The sequence below is a fragment of the Galeopterus variegatus genome, unplaced genomic scaffold (genome assembly GCF_000696425.1).
Source record: "Galeopterus variegatus unplaced genomic scaffold, G_variegatus-3.0.2 Scaffold2684, whole genome shotgun sequence".
NCBI lineage: Eukaryota > Metazoa > Chordata > Mammalia > Dermoptera > Cynocephalidae > Galeopterus > Galeopterus variegatus.
In genome coordinates this window covers 111,239-131,142 of record NW_007728795.1, presented here as the reverse complement: position 1 = coordinate 131,142, position 19,904 = coordinate 111,239, and the positions used below count along the sequence as shown (strand labels likewise).

General features: G+C 39.5%; 1 protein-coding gene across 2 annotated transcripts; it reads right to left on the bottom strand.

Moving 5' to 3' along the window:
* Positions 1-7,304: 7,304 nt before the first annotated feature.
* CHAMP1 (chromosome alignment maintaining phosphoprotein 1) lies at positions 7,305-19,042 on the bottom strand. 2 transcript variants are annotated; one of them, XM_008582659.1, is made up of 3 exons: positions 18,913-19,042; positions 13,220-15,729; positions 7,305-8,427 (listed from the first exon to the last, which is right to left on the bottom strand). In XM_008582659.1, exon 2 carries the CDS (start codon positions 15,673-15,675, stop codon positions 13,234-13,236), a length of 2,442 nt encoding a protein of 813 aa, XP_008580881.1. In that variant the 5' UTR covers positions 15,676-15,729; positions 18,913-19,042; the 3' UTR covers positions 7,305-8,427; positions 13,220-13,233. The 2 variants fall into 2 exon arrangements, with proteins under 2 accessions (XP_008580881.1, XP_008580879.1); XM_008582657.1 differs by lacking the exon at positions 7,305-8,427 and having other exon boundaries at positions 13,005-15,729.
* Between the last annotated feature and the right edge of the window lie 862 nt (positions 19,043-19,904).

The following is a 19,904-nucleotide window of genomic DNA, read 5'->3' as shown; positions in this document are numbered from 1 at the left end:
TTGTTTCACATTTAGTTAACTGCTTAGAATCATTCTGTTGAACTGAATCCTCACATGCAGTTTTATAATTTTCACATTTTATTTTTCAAACCTGGTGTGCAATGTTAACAAGCAAGAGAAAATTGTTGTAGGAAAAAGCTTGTGTAGGAGTGTAAAGGTGAGAAAGGACTTGGCACTTCTGAGAAGGACAAGGGGACTGGTGTGTCTCAGCAAAGATCTCCAAAGTAGATTATGGTAGTGAGCAAGGCAAGCTACTGAAGTAAAGGAAGAAAGAAGAGTGTGTATCCATGCTTATATTTTATTTATAAACAAATTAATGTTTGCTGATATTTAATATATAAATGGATGTGTGTCACATGTCACTTGAAGCTATAATATATAGATTGGCATGAGTGTATGCCAGGCAGTCATGTGTGAGGTGCAGTCTGAAAGGTGTCCTAAGGCAAGGAAGAGTGGGCTCCACAGCAAAAACTGTCCTCACCCACTTGCTTTCAGGTAATCACAAGGCATTGTGCAGTTTGAATACACTTGTGTAAGTGGAGCTAGGGATTATAACGTCTACTTTCAACTAACCCAACTCACAAAATGGACATGACTTAAGATGATTTCTACAAAGAAAGCACAATCTTGCTGTGAATCCTGCCTTTGCCACTTCCTAAATATGTGACTTGAACACCTGGACAGTCCACACCTCCAGGGCCTCTGTTTCTTCATCTCTAAAATTGGATAATGGAATTTCCTCATCAATTGTGGTGGAGGTTGGATTGGTTAGCATTTGCAAACCTCAGGACAGTGTCTGGTTCATAGTACATGCTATGGTCAGTTGCTATCACCTCTATGACTATCACTTTTACCAATAAATGTAGGAGTGTGCAAAAGAGAAATTATAGAGCTGAAACTGCCTTTACTGTGCTGTGGACTGAATGTTTCCCCAAAACCCATTGACGCTTAATCCCCACTATAACTGTTAGGAGGGCGGGAAATCCTGTTACAGTCATCGAGAGGTGGGGCCTTGAGGAGGTGATTAGACTGTGAGGACTGTGCCCTTGTAAATGGATCGAGCCAGTCATGGAGTGATGGGTGTGGTTCTCACGGCTATTAAAGGAGAGGAAGTGAGCCTCTTACCTCTGCCTGCCTCTTGACGTTCTCGCCATGTGATTCCTTGCATCGCTGTGCAGAATCACCTCCAAGAACAAGTCCCTCACCAAATTTGCTTTCTGGGCTTTGGACTTCCCAGCCTCTGAAACTGTAAGAAATAAATTTTATTTCTTTATAAATTACCCAGTTTCAGGTGTTCTGTTATGAGCAACAGAGACTCACTAATGCACTCTGAGCATGAGATTCTCATGTCTTCACATTAATTAGAGTTCTCCAGAGAAAAAGAACCAATAGGAGATGACAGTACTTCAAAAAGTTCATTGAAAGATACATATTATCTTTTTGTTATGTTTTTTCATGAGCTGTGTGAAGTCCCCACTGGGAGAGAGAGAGAGGGATTGATTTTAAGGAATTGGCTCACACGATTGTGGGGACTAGCAAGTCTGAACTCCATGGGCAGGCAGAAGACCCAGGAAAAAGCTGATGTTTCAGTCTCCAGTCTGATAACAGTCGAGACGCAGACTTTCTTCTTCCTCAGGGGTCCTCAAAAGTTGTTTTTCTTAAGACCTCCAACTGATTGGACAAAGCCCACTCACACTATGGAAGGTAATCTACTTTTCTCAAAGTCTACTGACTTAAATACTAGTCATATCTAAAAATTATCCTCACAGCAACATCTAGGCAATGTTTGACCTCACATCTGGACATGACAGCCTAGCCAAGCTGACACATAAAATTAACCATCACAGGAATATTGCAAGTCAAAAACCATAATAAGCTAATCAAAATTAATCTGTTTAATCATGTATTCATTTCTTCATTTGTACAAAGAAAATGATCTGTAAGGCACTAGGCGGCAAGATGACACGGTCTTTGCAGTCTGGGAATTGTGTCAGCAAAGCTGACTGCTCATCAGCCTGTCACCCCATCCTCCCTCTCCTTGAGATCTGAACTTTGAGTGAACCCGGGACACTGAGAACTTTGTAAAGGAGGAATTTATGCTTTTACTTTGCTGATGAGTAGTTAGCTCTGAACCTTCAAAGTGCCATGGCAACAGAAAGTGTTCTATAAACAGCTCTGTGCCGGACATAACTGGCTTAATCAGTACAATATGTTATTTCTATTGGCTTATAGAAAGAACCTAGAATAAACTGAGATGCTTCACAAGTCAGCAGCCTGTAAAGTCATTTACCTCATAATTCCCTACCATCTCCCCTCGGGAACCGGTCACCAACAATGCTCTGTCAATCTCTTTGTGTGAATTGGTGTGTCATTGTCGATTCTGAGGACACAACAGTGAACAAATTAGTCCCTGGATCATGGAGGTTATATTCTGGTAGTGGTAGATAAACAATGCACAAACAATTTAAAATATACATACTATGAGGGGTGGGAAAGTGATGACCTCTTTTCTCCCCAGCCAACACTCCTATAACACAAGACAGGTTAGCAGGACAAAAGCGTAACAAATTTATTTAATCAGTTTTATGTGACATGAGAGCCTTTGTCAAAATGAAGACCCAAAGATACAGAAAAAACCATCCATTTTTATGCTTAAGTTTTAATGAAGAATGCACAGCCATGTAGAAATATAACTGGACAAAAAGACTATGATCTAAAGCTAATAGACTGAATGGAGAAGCTCAGCAAGGCCTGTCTGTTCTGGTTCCTCGTACTCTGTTGTAGCATTTCCTCTCACGTATGGGGAAGACTCGTGTGCAATGAGGATCTGATGACCTGTCAAACAAGGGTAGGTCAGAGAATTTTTTTTATGGTCACCTCCTAGACGGAAAGGTGGGGGAAGGTTAGAGTAATAACGCAATATTTTATGTCTGGCTTTGAGGAAGAGGGATTCTAATTTTTGTGACCTGCCTTGGTGAAGAGGAATTCTGGTTTCTGTGACTCACTTCACAGGAGAATGAGGGGCAAGAGACAGGAGGGCAGAAGAAAGTCAGAGAGACTTTGGTTCTGTGGCTGCTTCTGAGGTCTTCCAATGTCATACTTAGAATGCCAAAGACTCACACTTTGGAGAGCCATTTTCTGAGTCACACATGTGCATACATCAGTAAAGTGGTAATGATGTGCAGGGTAAGGAAAATAGAAAAAGCTGTGGGTGGAAAGGTACGTATCATCAATGAAGGCTTAGAGAGCAGAGCCCTGAAAGAAATGAAGGAACCATATTCGCAGATAGCATGAAGAAAAGCATTCTAAGCAGAGGGAAGAACAAATGAATGTATGTTCCTGATATGTTTAAGGATATGCAAGGAGGCCAGTATGTCTGGATTTGAGCCTACAAGTGAGATACTACCAATAGATACAGACAAAGGAGAGTGAAACAAGGTCATGTACAAATTTGTAAACCATTGGTGGGGGTGGTGAGGTGGTGGTAACGAGAATTAGAAGATTTCAAACAGAAGAGAGACATAATCTGACTTATCTTATAAAAGTGGATGACTCTGAGATTTGTGTGACGAACAGACTCTGTGGGGACAATAAGGGGACTGGTAGCAGACTACTGCATTGATACATGTGAGGGTGATGCTAACTTAGAGCATAACAGCAGTGATGGTGAAGGCTATTGCTCAGATTCCAGAAGTAGGATGTTTTGAAGGAAGAGTCAAAAGGATTTACTGATACATAAGATGTTATTTATACAACTGGTAGCAGACTACTGCATTGATACATGTGAGGGTGATGCTAACTTAGAGCATAACAGCACTGATGGTGAAGGCTATTGCTCAGATTCCAGAAGTAGGATGTTTTGAAGGAAGAGTCAAAAGGATTTACTGATACATAAGATGTTATTTATACAACAAAAAAGAAGTCAAGGATGTCTCCAACTTGACTGAGCTCTTAAACTGAACAGAGGAACGGTTAGAGTTGCCATTTACAAATATGGCAACAAATAAAGGAAGAGTCATGGTGGTAACGAATATGGGATTTGGTCTGGACCTCTTAAATGTGAGATGCCTGAGAGACATTGAGGTGGAGGGGCTGAGACAGTGTTTGTCCAGAATAATCTAGAGCCCAATGGAGAGGACCAGGCTTGAGATGTAAATGTGTACATCAACATTCAGATGGAAAGCCAGGAGCCTGGATGAGACCAACTAGGGCAAAAGTATAAATTCCAAGCCTGATTGAATGCTAGTGCATTCTGTCATTCAGACGTCTGAGAGAAGATAAAGAATCAGCAAAGTAGACAAATGATCAGGAAGTGGGTTTGGAAAGAACTGAGAAAGTCATTTCCCAGGAAGTCAGGTAAAGAAAGGATGTCAAGAAGGGAATGACCAACCATGTCAAAGCCTGCTGGGTGGTCAAGTTCAAGGAGGACTAAGAATTAGCCGATGAATTTAGAAACATGAAGGTCATAGTGACCTTGGCAAGAGCTACTTCAGTGGAGCAGTGGTCAAGCTAATGGAGGTAATGAAGAGAATGTGGACAGAAACCTCTTTGGAGGAGCTTTACTGTAAAGGGTAGTACAGATACTGGGCTATACAGAAGTCACAGAATTATTTATTTTATTTCCACATAGAAGGTCTTACAGAATGTTTGAATGCTGATGAAAGTAATTCAGCAGAAATGGAGGAAAAAATGTCAATCCAGAAAAATTACGAACAATTGCAGCAGGTATAACTTGATTAGAGGAGAGAAGACTGGAAATTGAAGGAGTTGCCTTAGACAGGAGTACTGAGTCCCCTTTTTATTAGCAGGATGGAGGCAGAGCATCTGTGCAACCTGTTAAAGCAGCAGCAGACACCATCAACTAGCTCTCATTAAAAACATTGTATCTTAGCCAATATTAATATATTAGTTAGGACAAAAAGCTCTGTGTGTGCTGTTAATACTAAAAGCATAAACTTTTTAAAGTCACATTTTATTCATCTTATTTTTTTGAGCATGTTTAATAATATAAATATATAAATGTTTTTGTTTTAAATAAATAAAAATATATTGGGGAATAATTCCAAAATGTATTATTGTTAGGGGTAAGTCACCATAGGAAGTTGGAGACCACACTGTGGAGTGTAAATGTGTGTATGGGGGGGAGGTGGGGGGTGTTAAAAGTAAAGAATTAAGAAAATTAAAAGGCAGGATAAAAATAATTGAGTTAAAAATCAAACTTTTAAAAGTTAAGAAACTTAAAAATTCAGAAAGTCTTTTTTTTTTTTTTTTCTTTTGTCTTTTTCCGTGTCCGGCAACGGATCGCAACCCTCAGTGTTGCCCCCGTACCGGACCGGGGACCGGCAACGGGATTGCAACCCTCGGTGTTGCTCCCGCTCCTCGCTCAGCCAGTGAGCGGGAACCGGTCTGTATGTGGGATCCGAACCCTCAGGCGGGAGCGCCGCCGCGCTTCCCAAGTGGCGCACTATCCAGTGCGCCACCAGGCCGGCCCCCAGAAAGTCTTTTAAGACCTACTAAGGAGTTTATATTTTATCCTATCTGGGATGGGGAAGATATCAGTTTGAAGAAATGGCAAGATAGGATCACATTTGGGTTTTGAAAAGCTTTCTCTCAGGAACACAAGGTATGAGGCTTCCTTAGTGACGGTAATAGCGGAAAGAGGAAAGAGGTGGGGAATGGTGATGAGGAGAGCCTGAATTTGGGAAATAACAGTAATATTTGGAAAGGAAAAGACAAGACGGAAACAACTTAGAAGATGGTGGTATTATTTATTAAGATCATCAACATGGAGTAAGAGAATAATTTGTCAAGAAGCTGCGTAAGACGTAGGGAAGAGAAAATGATTCATTTATGTTTGGATATATTTAATTCAAAATTCCTGTGGCCAACCCTAGTTAGTATATCCAGCAGTTTTTTGAGTCTATATCCAGAGCCCAGAAGAGGATTCTAGTATAGAAATCTTGGAGTTGCGAGTTTAACCTGAGAAATTGCATTCTGTTCTGAAGTTGATATATGTCCTTCCTGTCCATGTTGTTATACTCATACTGCATATCCAAACCCATAAATAATGTTGTTTTGATTTTTAAAATAATTTACATAAATAGCACCAATAAGTTTGCTTCCTTTGACAAGATGTGTTTACACTGCATGTCATGCTGATCCAGCTCAGAGGTTGGCAAGTTATGGCCCGTAGGTCAAAATCTGGCCCACCACCTGCTATTGTACAACCTTCACACTAAGGAAGTATTTTATGTATGAACATTTGCCATCAACTTGGTTGTAGGAAACACTTACTTTGAACCCCAGTTAAGTGAAACTGTATTCTCAAAAAAGTAATTGCATTTTTCTCCTTAGTAGACCTGTTACCAAAAAAAAAAGACAACTCGAGTTTTATGATTACATTTTTAATGTAACACAAAATTTGTTATTTTGTAAATACCAACATAATATCCTCAATTCATATGTTGGCCTGCAAAAAGAGTAAACTGATCCAGTTAATTTATTAATTTGGGTGATTAATGTTTCTGCATTTTATAAGTGCACTGCAATTATCTATTTACTACTTTAATAAATGAAATCCCATTGTTGTCTATTTTTTTATATTAGAAATTTCTTATTTGAACCATGATTACTTAGAAACATGTCCTCTAGTTCCCAACATGTTTTTAAACATATCATTCCCTATTTTATTGTATTGTTTGATTAAAAATTGATCTGAATGAAATTGACATTAGATATTTATAATACATGGTCAGTTTTATAAACATGCCATTTTGTTCTTGAAAATAATTTGTATTTTATAAATGTATTGTTTTGTTCTACAAGCAATTAGATCAATCAGATATAATGTTGAACTCTATATGATGATTAGATCAATAGACTGTGATGTACCCACAATGGAATATTACTGTTATGATAAATAAATACAATATTGATGCATGCAATGTGGAGTATGCATAAAACAAATGTACCTCACAGGGCCTGGTTTTCCAAAGCCTTGCAGTTTCAAATATTGACCTTGCAAGGACAGGAAATTTTCCCCAGGCTATTGAGTCTCTGTTGCAAGATAAGAATTGTGGCACAGCAAGGTTGCGGGCTCAAAGACATATTAGTTACTGATTGATATCTAAGTTGCTGGAAAACTGCTAGAGGGAGAAGGAATGTTTGCTAAATTAGGCCTTTGTTAGTGAGTCATTTTATTGCCTGATGGAATGTCATCTGACTTGTTTCACTGAATATTACCAGCTTCTATTGTTAAAGCTTGTTAAACTGCTTAGCAAAACCCCACCTATTTCTCTTCCTGGTCTGAAAAATAAATGCAGGAAGAAAAGCCCAATTTGGGGTTAATTTCCCAAGAAAGGGATGCGTCTTGCCTGAGCATTCCCAAGGGAAGTTAACCGCTTCAGCGCCCCTCACTGCTCAGAAGAAATGGGTTTGAGTGATCCTTTGCGTCTCCATCACCCAGGTGAAGTGGGGTGACAAATCCGTGGGGGGCAAAGCAACAAAATGCAACAATGCAATGATAGGGATTAATCTCAAATGCATACAGTATGTAACTTTAAAAGGGTATATACTATGACTGCACATAAATGACATTCTAGAAAAGGCAAAACTGAAGGAACACTGCAAAGAATTGAGGGTGAGGAGAGGTGTTAACCGCAAAGGGAGTTTTTCCAGATCACAGAAGTGTTGTTTTGTTTGTGGTGACAGTTACGTGACTTTTTACTTTTGTCACATTTTTAGATCTACCAAAGAGTAAATATTTCTGTATATAAATTTTAAAATAAAATAAGGCCATGCTTCTATATTATCACCTCATGCTGTCCATATCCTTTTCCCATGAAATATGAATGTTCCCTACACGTGTCTGGACTTTGTAGGTATCATTCTCACTTTACTGTGGAGCATCAAACATTACTCACTGGATAAGTCAAGAATTAGAGAGATGATTTAGGCTGTAGTCGTCATTCTTATGTTCTAAATAAACTAATTTTATATTTCTCAAATCCTTTCCTAAGATGGATGGCTCCAGTAATTCCTCACCTCCCTTGTCCCATTCCCAGTAACACTAACAACTTGGGTTTTCCTACATCTGCCCCACCCTAAGGCAAAGACAACTTCGGGTGGGGACCAGCTTCTTGGTGAGAATAGGATGTTTCCACCCCCACCCCCACTGTATACTGATACTTGTGAGGCTTCTGGCCATATTCACTTGATGACATCACATTGTTGCTATAAATCCATGAACAAGCAAGCTGTCCTTCCATTAGGGAACGTAAAACGGCCCATTTTCAGAGTCAGTCTGCATATTGTTTATGGGTTCCTTTCTGATTCAGGGTTTTTGCAAGAGAACATCCACTGTTTCTTTCTGGCCCTACTCCAGAGAGCTGTTATTGCCCATTTTCCAAGGAGTTCGGCTTTGCAGCACTGTGGGAAAAGCACATTGGAAAGGCCTTGCACACATGGCAGAATATACTGTTCATATCTCTGAGAAAAAGACAGAGCAGTTTAACCGCTTTGAACAAAATTTAACTTTATGAGCAAAAGCACAACCATGTAGAACTTGCATGTATCTTCAAGGAATTCTGAAACCCAAACCTAACCCCAACCCCTATCCCTAATCCTAACCCTAGCAATCCCTAACCCTAAACTTAACAATCCCTAACCCTAACCCTACCAAATATGGCTTGATTGCTAGGTGGCCAAGTTGAGAAATGAAAACCTTGACTTTCAAGTCCAGGTGTGGGAGGCACAATGCCACCCCCTCACCCCTCCACCAAGAATGTCTAGGTCCCAATCCCAGAACCTGTGAATATGGTAGTTCACATGGCAAAGGTGGATTAAGGTTGCTAATCAGCAGACTTTTTTTTTTAAATCAGCGGACTTTAAAATAGCAAAATTAGTGTTTTGTTTCTTCGTTTGTTTTTGTGGCTGGCCAGTACGGGGATCTGAACCAGTGAACTTACCTGGGTAGGCCCAATGTAATCGCAACTGTCCTTAAGTGGAAGAGGAAGGCAGGAGAGTCAGAGGAAGAGATGCTGTGCTGCTGGCTTTAAAGATGCAAGAAGGGAACCAAAAGCCACAGAGTATAGGCAGCCTCTAGGAGCTGGAAAGGGCAAGGGAATGGATTTCCTCCCAGAGTCTCCAGGAAAGAATACAGCCAGGCTGACACCAGGACTTTAGCCCAATGAACAACTACAGAACTGTGAGTTAACACATTTGCTGCTTTAGGCCACTAAGTTTCAGGTAATTGGTGACAGCTACAGGAAGCTAATATACCATGCGATAAAAACTGCACATGAGCAGTAACTGCTAGATTGAGAAAGGGTTAGAATTTCAGGTTTTTAGATAAGGGGCTATAATTCAACTTAGAAACCCTGTTGTGTGATGCTTGCAGATCTCATTTGGTAAGCATCCTTCTGTCTTCATCTATGACCAAGTCACAGAATCCACACCAATACTTAAAACGAAAGCAGTATCTGCTACGGATATGCCACAATTCACATAAAATGAATCATAAACTGCTTACCTAAAATATAATGGCATCAAGTCCACAGATGTGGAGTAAAAGATGGTATCATTTTTTTATTCCATTTTGTACTATGTAAAATCATTGAATTGAGGATTCATTAAAAAGTCATAATTACAGAGAAAGGAAATGAAAATGTACTGAGTTGGTCATAATTGATTAGAGACATGCTGTTGTAGAGAAGACAAAGTTATCAAGGTTAAATTAAAAGAAGTTGTCAAGTTCTAAAGAAATGTCAACCCAAAATGGATTAAAGCATTAAATATACAATGTGAAACAATAAAACTCCTTAAAGAAAACATAGGGGACACTCCAGGAAATAGGTCTGGGTACAGGCTTCATAAATACGACCCCCAAAGCACAGGCAATCAAAGGGAAAATAAACAAATGGGATTATATCAAACCAAAAAGCTTCTGTACAACAAAAGTAACACTTAAGAGCAAAAAAACAACCAACAGCGTGGGAGAAATATTTGCAAAATATACATCTGACAAAGAATATACAAGGAACTCAAACAACTTAAAAGTAAAAAAACAAGTAACAATGGGCAAAGGAGCTGAGTAGACATTTCTCAAAGGAAGACATACAAATAGCCAACAGACACATGAAAAAATGCTCAACATCACTCACTATCCGGGAAATGCAAATCAAAATCACTTTGAGATACCATCTCACCCCAGTCAGGATGGCTAATATCCAGAAGACTGAGAGTGATAAATGCTGGCGAGGTTATAGAGAAAAAGGAACTCTCATACACTGTTGGTGGGACTGCAAAATGGTGCAGCCTTTAAGGAAAATGGTATGAACGTTCCTCAAACAATTATAGATAGATCTACAATATGATCAAGGCATTCCACTGCTGGGTATATACCCAGAGGAATGGAAATCATCATTTCGAAGGGATACCCATGTTTACTGCAGCACTATTTACAATAGCCAACAGTTGGAACCAGACCAAATGCCCATCATTGGACGAGTGGATAAGGAAAATGTGGTATATCCACACAATGGAATACTTCTCTGCTGTAAAAAAAAAAAAAAAAAAAAAAAAAAAATGTAATACTACCATTCACAGCAACATGGATGGACTGAGAAAATTATATTAAGTGAAATAAGCCAGGCACAAAAAGAGAAATACTCCATGTTTTCACTTATATGTGGGAGCTAAAAATAAATACAAACAAATAAATGGGCAGGTGTGGGGAGAAGACACAGCAATCACAACGATTCCTTGAACTGGTTAAGACAAGTAAACAGATATGATGTTGATGAGGGGAAGGGGGAAAGGAAGGATGGGAAGGAAGAATTGTTAAAGGGACATGAAAATCAACTACACTGTAGATTGATAAAGTAAAATAAATAAATAAATAAAACTCTATGTTAAGAAGGAAAAAAAAAAAAAGAAAGAAAAAGAAATGGCACAGCTCACTCTGACCTTACAGGCAAGGAGAAAAAAGTGAAAATCCACAAGGGAAGTGAGCCAAGAACACAGTGGTTTAACCCACTAGGGTTAAGGCCTTCAGGCCAAAACTACACAAGCATCACCACTTACCCTGGCAAATAACCTCACCCTACATATTACGAAAAACCCCATGTCCAATAGCAAGTCATGTGATCTAGTTGGCTCCACCTGGAGCAAAGATCTAGGATGGACTGACAGGTCTGCACCAAAAAGGAAATGAAACTGTGACTGGGGGGCTGAACCAGTGGCTCACTCAGGAAAGTGCGGCGCTGGGAGCGCTGAGGCTGCAGGTTCGGATCCTATATAGGGATGGCCGGTGTGCTCACTGGCTGAGTGCGGCACGGGCGACACCAAGCCAAGGGCTCCAATCCCCTTACTGGTCACAAAAAACAAAACAAAACAAAAACAAAACTGTGGCCGGGTTGATTTGAGACCGCAGACTTCAGGAGGGTCTCTGGATGCTGCTGACCCTTTTCATTTTTTCATCAATAATTTCAATCAGTCAATATAGATGACAGGACAACTGTATATCCAAGATATCTTACCTGTCCTACCTGTTGGCATCGTTGCCTAGAAGGAAACACCAGAACTGGAAGAAGCTCATTCTCAAGGTGCCACAGCAGCAGTGACTCCTAGTTCTTTCACTGCCTGCCTGTGCTCACTAAAGAACAGACTGGAAGTCCCTAAGACCTTACCCAGCATCATGTAAATATCAAGTCTTCCCAACTGGTGTAACAGGGATGCCTGTGAACAAACTGTTGCTTGCTCAAGAATACCCAGGAACAGCTAAATTAAATCCAGTAACTCAATCCTGGCTCCACACAAGAATCTTCTGTGACACTAAGTGCCTCACACTGTTTACATGAGGGAGGCAGGACAGGCAACAACTGTGTTTAAACAACTTTTAATATGCTAACATGCACAGATGAGATTTTTGCAACATGGAGTTCCTAGTACACAGTTTTTCCCCAACTTACTTGACCACAGAAATAAGAGAAAACAGAGCTTAGGAAATGTTACTTCAGATATGAAAACTAGTAAGAGGGGTCTTCAAAAGTTCATGGAAAGATGTATATTATCTTTTAACTCCATTTTTTCCACAAACTTTTTGAAGTAGCTTCATTCATATGTTGAAAACAAGTGGAAATAGGAAAACATAATGGAATTTGGATATGCAATGAAAATTACATTTAAAAAAAAAACCCATACACGAAGACACTGCTGACATGAAAGCCTTTGTTTTTAATTTAGTTGACACACATTTGGCAAAATATTTCAGAATAAAATAATCCATGAACAGGTACAAGGTATTAATAGTAACAGAACTGTGAAAAACAAAATTGATGTATTTCTCAAACAGCAATGTCTATTCATAAAATTTTCTATTGTGAATCTGGAAGACTTTCAGTTTCTACTCATTACCCTGGTCTTAAGCCCCAACAGGCGATGTGTAAGGCCCAGGAGTAGGAGATACAAGCTCCTCTAACACATTTGGCAATTAAGGTGAGCTGGCAGGGAAGTGAAATGCCAGATCTTAGAGTATACAGAATGGAAGACTCCACAGGAAACAACTGAAGACAAAGACAGACCTGCAATCACACTAATCTTTCTCTTAGTCTCCTGTAGGAGAAGGCTGCACACTATTTTAAAAACTTACTCAATTTTCCCCATTAGCAGAAAATCAGCAACCCTGAGACTCTAACTTTCCATGACATAAAAGCTAATAATAAACATCAAGAAACTGCTCAAGATTTATAAACTAATTTTACACACACAAAAAAATAACTCTTATGATCTCAAAATACACCTTAAGGAAAGGGAACAAAATCTTTCTCAAATTTTTCATGCCTAATTCTTAAACATTCCAACTAATAATTTCTATTGTCTGAAATTAGTTTCACACACACAAAAATACACTTTAACTAGATGTTTTGAGTACAACCTGCTCTTGATTAAATGGAATGTCTATCCCTTTGTATTATCATTCAAATATACTTAAAAGAAGTGAGAAGTTTTATCCATCTGGAATAACAGTAGGAATTTATTGATTTACAAGACAGTGACATAAATAGAGACCATGAAAAATAACCAAATGCTTGTTTTTAACACTACCGAGATAATTAAACACAGTACACAGTACATATCACCTACCGACCCAACCAGACCATTCAATACACTACACGTTCAAAGAATGGTTTCAACAAAACTTTTTAGAGCAAATACTCACACAGTGTTTACACATCAAATCTGCTGCTCTTCCAGTGGCGGTTCAAGAGTTTCCATTAGCTTTTTATTTGCTTCTTCGTTATGTCGGCTTTGACAATGGGTTAAATGTTTTTTAAAGCCTCTTGGGAAATTTGACTCAAAATTACAACGTGGACATTTAAGTAAACTTTGCCCATGTGCTGCTACATGATTTTTAAGGAGAGATTCCAAAAGAAAAGCCTTTCCACAAATTGTGCATTTGTAAGGACTATGGACATTATGCTTATTAACCAAATGGTGCAAAACAGCACCTTTTTTCATGGCACGACAGCAACAAATTTTGCAATAATACTTTCCTTTTCCACGCTTCATATATTTCGCAATCTCCTCTTCAGAGATAAAAGCCTCCTTTTCTTCAGTGAACTGAAGTACATTTTTGGACTGCTCTGGACTAGCCATGTCCATTTTGTTCTCTTTGCTAAAATCAACAGATTCCACATCAACCTGTTCTTGATCACTGCTCGATTCCTGGCCCTTAACATCTACTGCATCCAGATCTGTTTTTAGGTACTCACTACTACTGAGCTCAGCATCTGAGTTTTCTTGGTTATCCCTCTTGGGCTTCTTTAAAGAAGGAAATAAAGTGTCTTCTAAGAGTTTCTTAGGTGTAGCTAGAAGTTCTTCCTGAACCAAAATGTCACACTTTTGATCATCTACAGCATCTATTTGTAGTTCATCACCAAGCTCAACTGCCTTTTGAGATTCTGAGAATATAGAAGATTTGGGAAGTTCGGGGAAAAGGGTATGCCTCCGGGGCTCTGGAAAAAGAGCACGTTTTCGTGATTCAGGAGAAACAGGAGGGGCTGTTTGGATAGGCTCAGGAAAGAGAGGTTTTCTAGACTCAGTATCGATAGAGAGGACAGGCTTCCAGATATCCGAGGCTGATTTGGGGGACTCAGATGGCCCAGAAGGACCTGGCTTCCGGGTCTCAGGGAAGACAGTAGGTTTCTGAGGATCAATAAAAAAGGAAGACTTCCAGAGATCCGGAGAACCACCACGGGAACTTTTCTGGGACTCAGGAAAATCAAGTGAAGCAGGAGAAGTTTTCCGCTGATCAGAAGAAAATTTCCAAACGTCTGGTGACCCTGAGGGTTTTCTGAGCTCTGGAGATCCCGCTGGACTACGGATCTCTGGGGACAGTGGTGGGCCTGGTTTGCGAAGCTCAGGAGACAATGGGGGAACTGCCTTCCAATGTTCAGGTGACAAGGTGGGAGCTGTCTTTCGGAGTTCTGGTGGGCCAGACTTCCATGACTCAGGGGACGCAGGGGGAGATTTCCAGGAACCAGGTGAGACTGATGAAGACTTCCAGGATGCAGGGGACACAGATGAAGCTGGTTTCCAAGGTCCAGGTGATAAAGAAGGAATTGGTTTCCAAGGCCCAGGAGACACCGATGGAGCAGGTTTAGCTGGCTTCCAAGGTCCAGATGATGCTGAAGGACTGGACTTCCAAGGCCTAGGGGACCCAGGTGGCCCTGGCTTCCAGGATCCTGGTGACACAGCTGGGGCTGGTCTCCTAGGCTCTGGGGAGATAGCAGGAAATGGCTTCCAAGGTTCAGGAGACTCCGATGGGGATGGTTTCCTTGGCTCAGGGGAGGTAGTGTGGGCTGGCTTCCGAGATTCTGGAGATGCAGTTGGGGATGGCCCCCAATGTTCAGGGGATGCAGCTAAAACTGGTGACTCTGGAGATGAGGCTGAAGGTGGCCCCAGTGTTTCTGTGAAATGAGAATGTTTCTGGGGTTTAGGATTAATTAGAGTAGACTTCATGGGGTCAGGAGACACAGAGGCAAGTTTCTGTTGTTCTGGAGAAGGAACGGGGACAGGTTTCTGAGATTCAGAAACAGGAACTGGTTTTGGAAGTTCAGGAGAAGAAATAGGGGCAGATTTTGAGGGCTCAGGAGAAGGAAGAGGAGGTGTCTGTACCTCAGGAGAAACAGGCCCAGGTTTCTGAGCTTCCAGGGGAGTAAGAGGAGTAGGTTTTGGTGATTCTGGAGATAAAACTGGACCAAGTTTCTGTGTTTCAATGGAAAGGGCAGGTATGGGTTTCAGGAGTTCTGCTGAATTAGAGGGCATTTTCTGGTGTTCAGGAGGAGGAGGGTTTTTCACAAAATCTGTTTCTTTGTTCACCTGATTTTTCGGTTTATCATTCCATTTCTCTGGGGCTGCATGTTTGGACGTGATGTGGTAGTATACATTAGAATACATCTTGCTGGTGAAGAAGCATTTATGGCAATGAAATAGCTTTGCACTTTTCTGGTAAAATATCATTTTACCTAATCCACCAGCATCCATTTCGTCACAAAATTCTGGATGTATGCTACCCATATGGATTTGTACATTTTCATAATCTGTGCCTCTGAAACTGCAGTGATCACACTCCAAACGTGCTGATGGTTTACGAACTTCCTGGAATACTTCCATTCTTCTTTCTGCTACCACACACACAATTATATTCTTTGGAAACTTTCAATATTGCTGCAATGAAGAAGAAATACATTATTTGGGGGGGACACAATTTTCAATAAAATGCTGCCCTCGTCCATTCTAAAAGGGTGTAATTTTAAGCCTGCTTGGTGTATGCTTTATTAGATAATATCTGTATAAAGATTTTGAAGAGAAAGGAGATACAGAACTAATTTTTAACTCATTCTCAGGCACTTTGCTTGGAGTTCTACATTATCTCACTTAATCCTAACAATATGACTCAGGTATTATCTTCATTTACAGAGAAGAAACTGAGGTTCAGAGAAATGGAATGACTTAATCTCTCTGATCCAAGTTATAGGACTATCAGTGACTTGAGCCTGATCCCAGAATTACCTACTATATATGCTTTGTACTTTGACTCTCTAACTCTGAATCAATAAGTCATCAACACACAAAGATGAGTACCTATCAAAATTAAATCTAGGATATCTAAGGCTGAGCAAGAAACTTTAAATTCTTTTCAGAAAGCACTTTAAATCTAGCTATAAAATGATGGATTTTTTTCTTTTTTTAACCTGATGCTGGCTTGATTCAATGTCAACATATCTAGTAATGTTTTATCCACCCTAATATATTTTATTCATTTATTTAATAAACGAATCACTTTGTGTCCTTTGCTGTTCTAGGCAACTAGGTTTAAAGTAGTACCTTTCAATATGGCACTTACATTAGTTGGGAAATAAGAGTGTAGACAGCAATGTAGAGAGGCTGTCAGGTAAGATCTCCCTGAATAGAACATTCCATCAGAGATCTCGAATGATGTGACGAGTGTATCAAGCTAAGGGCAATTCAGAGAGAGGATACCCTTTGAGCTGGAACTTAGTTGCCACGAAAGATGACTTTTAAAAATTTTAACTAGTCTTCTTAGGTGGTAAAAGAAGCTCATAGTTAAAAAGACACTCATTTCACATAGTAGAAGATACTCACAGTATCACTCCCAGGGGTAGCCACTGTACTTAGGTGTCACTGGAGAAATGTTCTAGGCAATTACAAATCCCCACACATGTTTTACATGGATGGGATGATATTAAACATATTATTTGGCAACTTGCTTTCATTTAAGAATCTGTCTGGGACATTTTCGCAACATACAGTGTAAGCACTGAATTTCCTTGCACCTATCTTTGCATGTGAGAGTATTTCTGCAGGGAAAATTCCCAGAGGTGAATTACCTGACTCAAAGTCCATCTGCATTTAAGACTGATACAATTTACCAAACTCTCAAAAAGTTGTAGCACTTGTATATACCAACAGTGTGTATTAGGGACAATCTGACCAACTTCCTCCTCAACACAGTATAATTAAACACCTAATCCATGTACCTACTTAGGTGAAAAGTGGTATCTCACTACTGTTTTCATGTGATTTCCTTTAATGAGAAAGACTGAACATATTCCCTTATTAGCAACATATCTATTTTCCTATGAAGTGTTGGTTCATTTTCCTTAATGATTTGTAAACAGTCTCTGTATATGTAAAAGAAGTCAGCCCTTTTACTGAAAATATTTTCCCAGTTTATCATTCATCTCAACTATATTTATGGTAATTTTTTTAACACACACAATTGGTTTACATAAAAACTTAAGACGGTTTCCTTATGATGTTTAAATTTTGCTTTCCTACTTCACTTTTATTCAAATCACCTAACGGTTTTTCCTGATTTTTGATGATTTCATTCTTTTTTCACATTTGCATCTTAAATCCATCTACTATATTTGGAGGTAGAGATCCAGCCTGTTTTTTCATTTGGAATCAGTTGTCTCAACACTGACTGCATTACCCTTTTCTTCACTGATGTGTAATGCTCCACTTAGCATTTACTAAATTTTGTGTATATGACTCTATTCTGGACTCTCTTCCATTCTTCACCGTTTCCACCACTTCCATCTTCCTTTTCTAGCATGCTATTCTCAGAATGAGATCCAACAACTGCTAAAATAGATTCTGTAGCTAACACACACAGTGAGTTTACTCAGCAAATGGATCACAAAGTCTATTCTCATTAAATTATGCTCCATCATGTACCAAAAGTACCAGCCACTACTGAGAACATGCAATGTGCTCTGTGCTGATGGTAACAGCAGGGTAAAGATATATTGATTCCATGCAACCACTCCTCAAACAACAGTATAGATTAGTTACACTTATAATCACAAGGTCTCCCTTTATTAATTTCAAAAACATTAATTTACAAAATTTAATAACATTTCCAATTTTGATAACTTCTATTTTTAAAGATATTACTACTGACAATATTTTTCCTATCTCCTGTATCAGTGGCATATCATTTTTTTTTTTTGGTCTAAAGCTAAAAGGGTGATAGAGTGTTAAGAAAACAAATGTTTTTCTTCAGAAAGTATTAACTCCTTCCAAATTACCCAGCAGCTATCCTGTCCTTTAGAAAATGTATTTAGAGTTAGAAGGACTATAAAAAAAGAAAAATATAATAATTTAGTACTGAAGAAAAAATCTCTAAAAATGATCTTTAACTTACAAACATAATGAAGAAAACGTGTAAAAGTAATGGGTTAACCATCCACCTCAGAAAGATGTGTCTCAATAATCCCATCTGGCCATAAGTGGCAATAACGAACACCCAAGGAAGGCCCATACTAAAGAGGCATTATGTTATAAATTACATAGACATTATAATAGAGATTAAGAGCTCAGCCTTGCTGGGTTTGAATCAGACTTACGCATGGGATTTCTATCTCTCCCAATTGCCCCTCCAAAGTTTTCTTTTCTTTCTTACCTACCACCAACTCTCCTGGCCAATCTCAAAGTTTCCGACGACTGCCTACTACCAAGCCTCATTATCATACTCTAATAAACTCTCACTTAAAAAAAATTTTTTTAAAAGAATGCTACAGAATCCACTTTCCATATCCCAAATTCTATCACAGATATGTGTATTTAGTACTCATTCATAACATTACTATATATATGAGCGTGTATGCTTTTATAGTTTTCCCTCAAGAACTCCAAGTGCTTTCCAAAAATTTTCTCATCAAAAAATACTCTCCCTAAACATTAAAAAATGAGAAATATTAAAAGCAAACAAAAAACCTATGCAAAGAAATGCAAGTGGAATAACACTTTATAAATCGAGAACAAAACCATCTAGAGCAGGGAAGAAACAAAGACCAACATGCTCTTCCCTAAGAGACTTACCATCTGTCTTACTAGACACATTAAAAGTGGTCTTCAAAGGGCAGGCAGTCTACATGGCTTTTTGACTAAAGCACAGAAATCTACCACACCATCTTCATACAGTACATGAAGCAGAACAAAGACAAGAAGTTGAACCTGAAAAAAAAACAAAGGAAAGGTGATCAAAGTTATTTCTCTGATCATTTGTACCCCTACGAAACAATTCTGCATATTTCTCTCACCATCCTGCCTCCTCCAAAAGTGAGAGGGATCCAATCCAATAAACCTGGACACTCACTTTAATGAAACAACACCAAATACTGAAGTAGATGCCACCCATGACATCATCCCTGTCTAATTTCAGTTTAATAATCCCCTATGGAATTATGCCCACGCATATAACCAAACCTTTCTCAAACCCACCATCTAACCTCAGCTTATATAGTCTTGGGGGACAGTGACCCACATTTTTACTTCTCTGATGAGCACTCAGAAGACTACTCCTGTGACTACAGACCAAATAGCAGCTGATGTTTTGTTAATTATTATTATTGTTTATTTATTTATTTATTTTTTCCTTTTTGTCTTTTTTCGTGTCCGGCAACGGATCGCAACCCTCAGTGTCGCGCCCGTACCGGACCGGGACCGGCAACGGGATCGCAACCCTCGGTGTTGCTCCCACACCTCGCCCAGCCAGTGACCGGGAACCGGTCTGTATGTGGGATCCGAACCCTCGGCGGGAGCGCCACCACACTCCAAAGCGGCGCACTGTAGCAGTGCGCCACTGGGCCGGCCCCATTGTTAATTATTGATATTACACAGCAGGGTAGCAAGTTAACATGCAGTGGAGGAAAAGACGACACAAATAGGACCAAGGGGTAGAAAAGGAAGAGGACATTAGGAGGAAGCAGGATGGGGGTTCTGACACCAAGGAGGAATGGACAGGTCTGTTTCAGTGACTGGCTTCTCTTCCCACATGCATTTCAAAGTCTGGGTAAGTTTGTTGACAAGAA

Bases quoted from the DNA above. Each gene is read 5' to 3' on its own strand.
- CHAMP1 (XM_008582659.1), bottom strand. From the start codon at position 15,675: ATGGAAGTATTCCAGGAAGTTCGTAAACCATCAGCACGTTTGGAGTGT.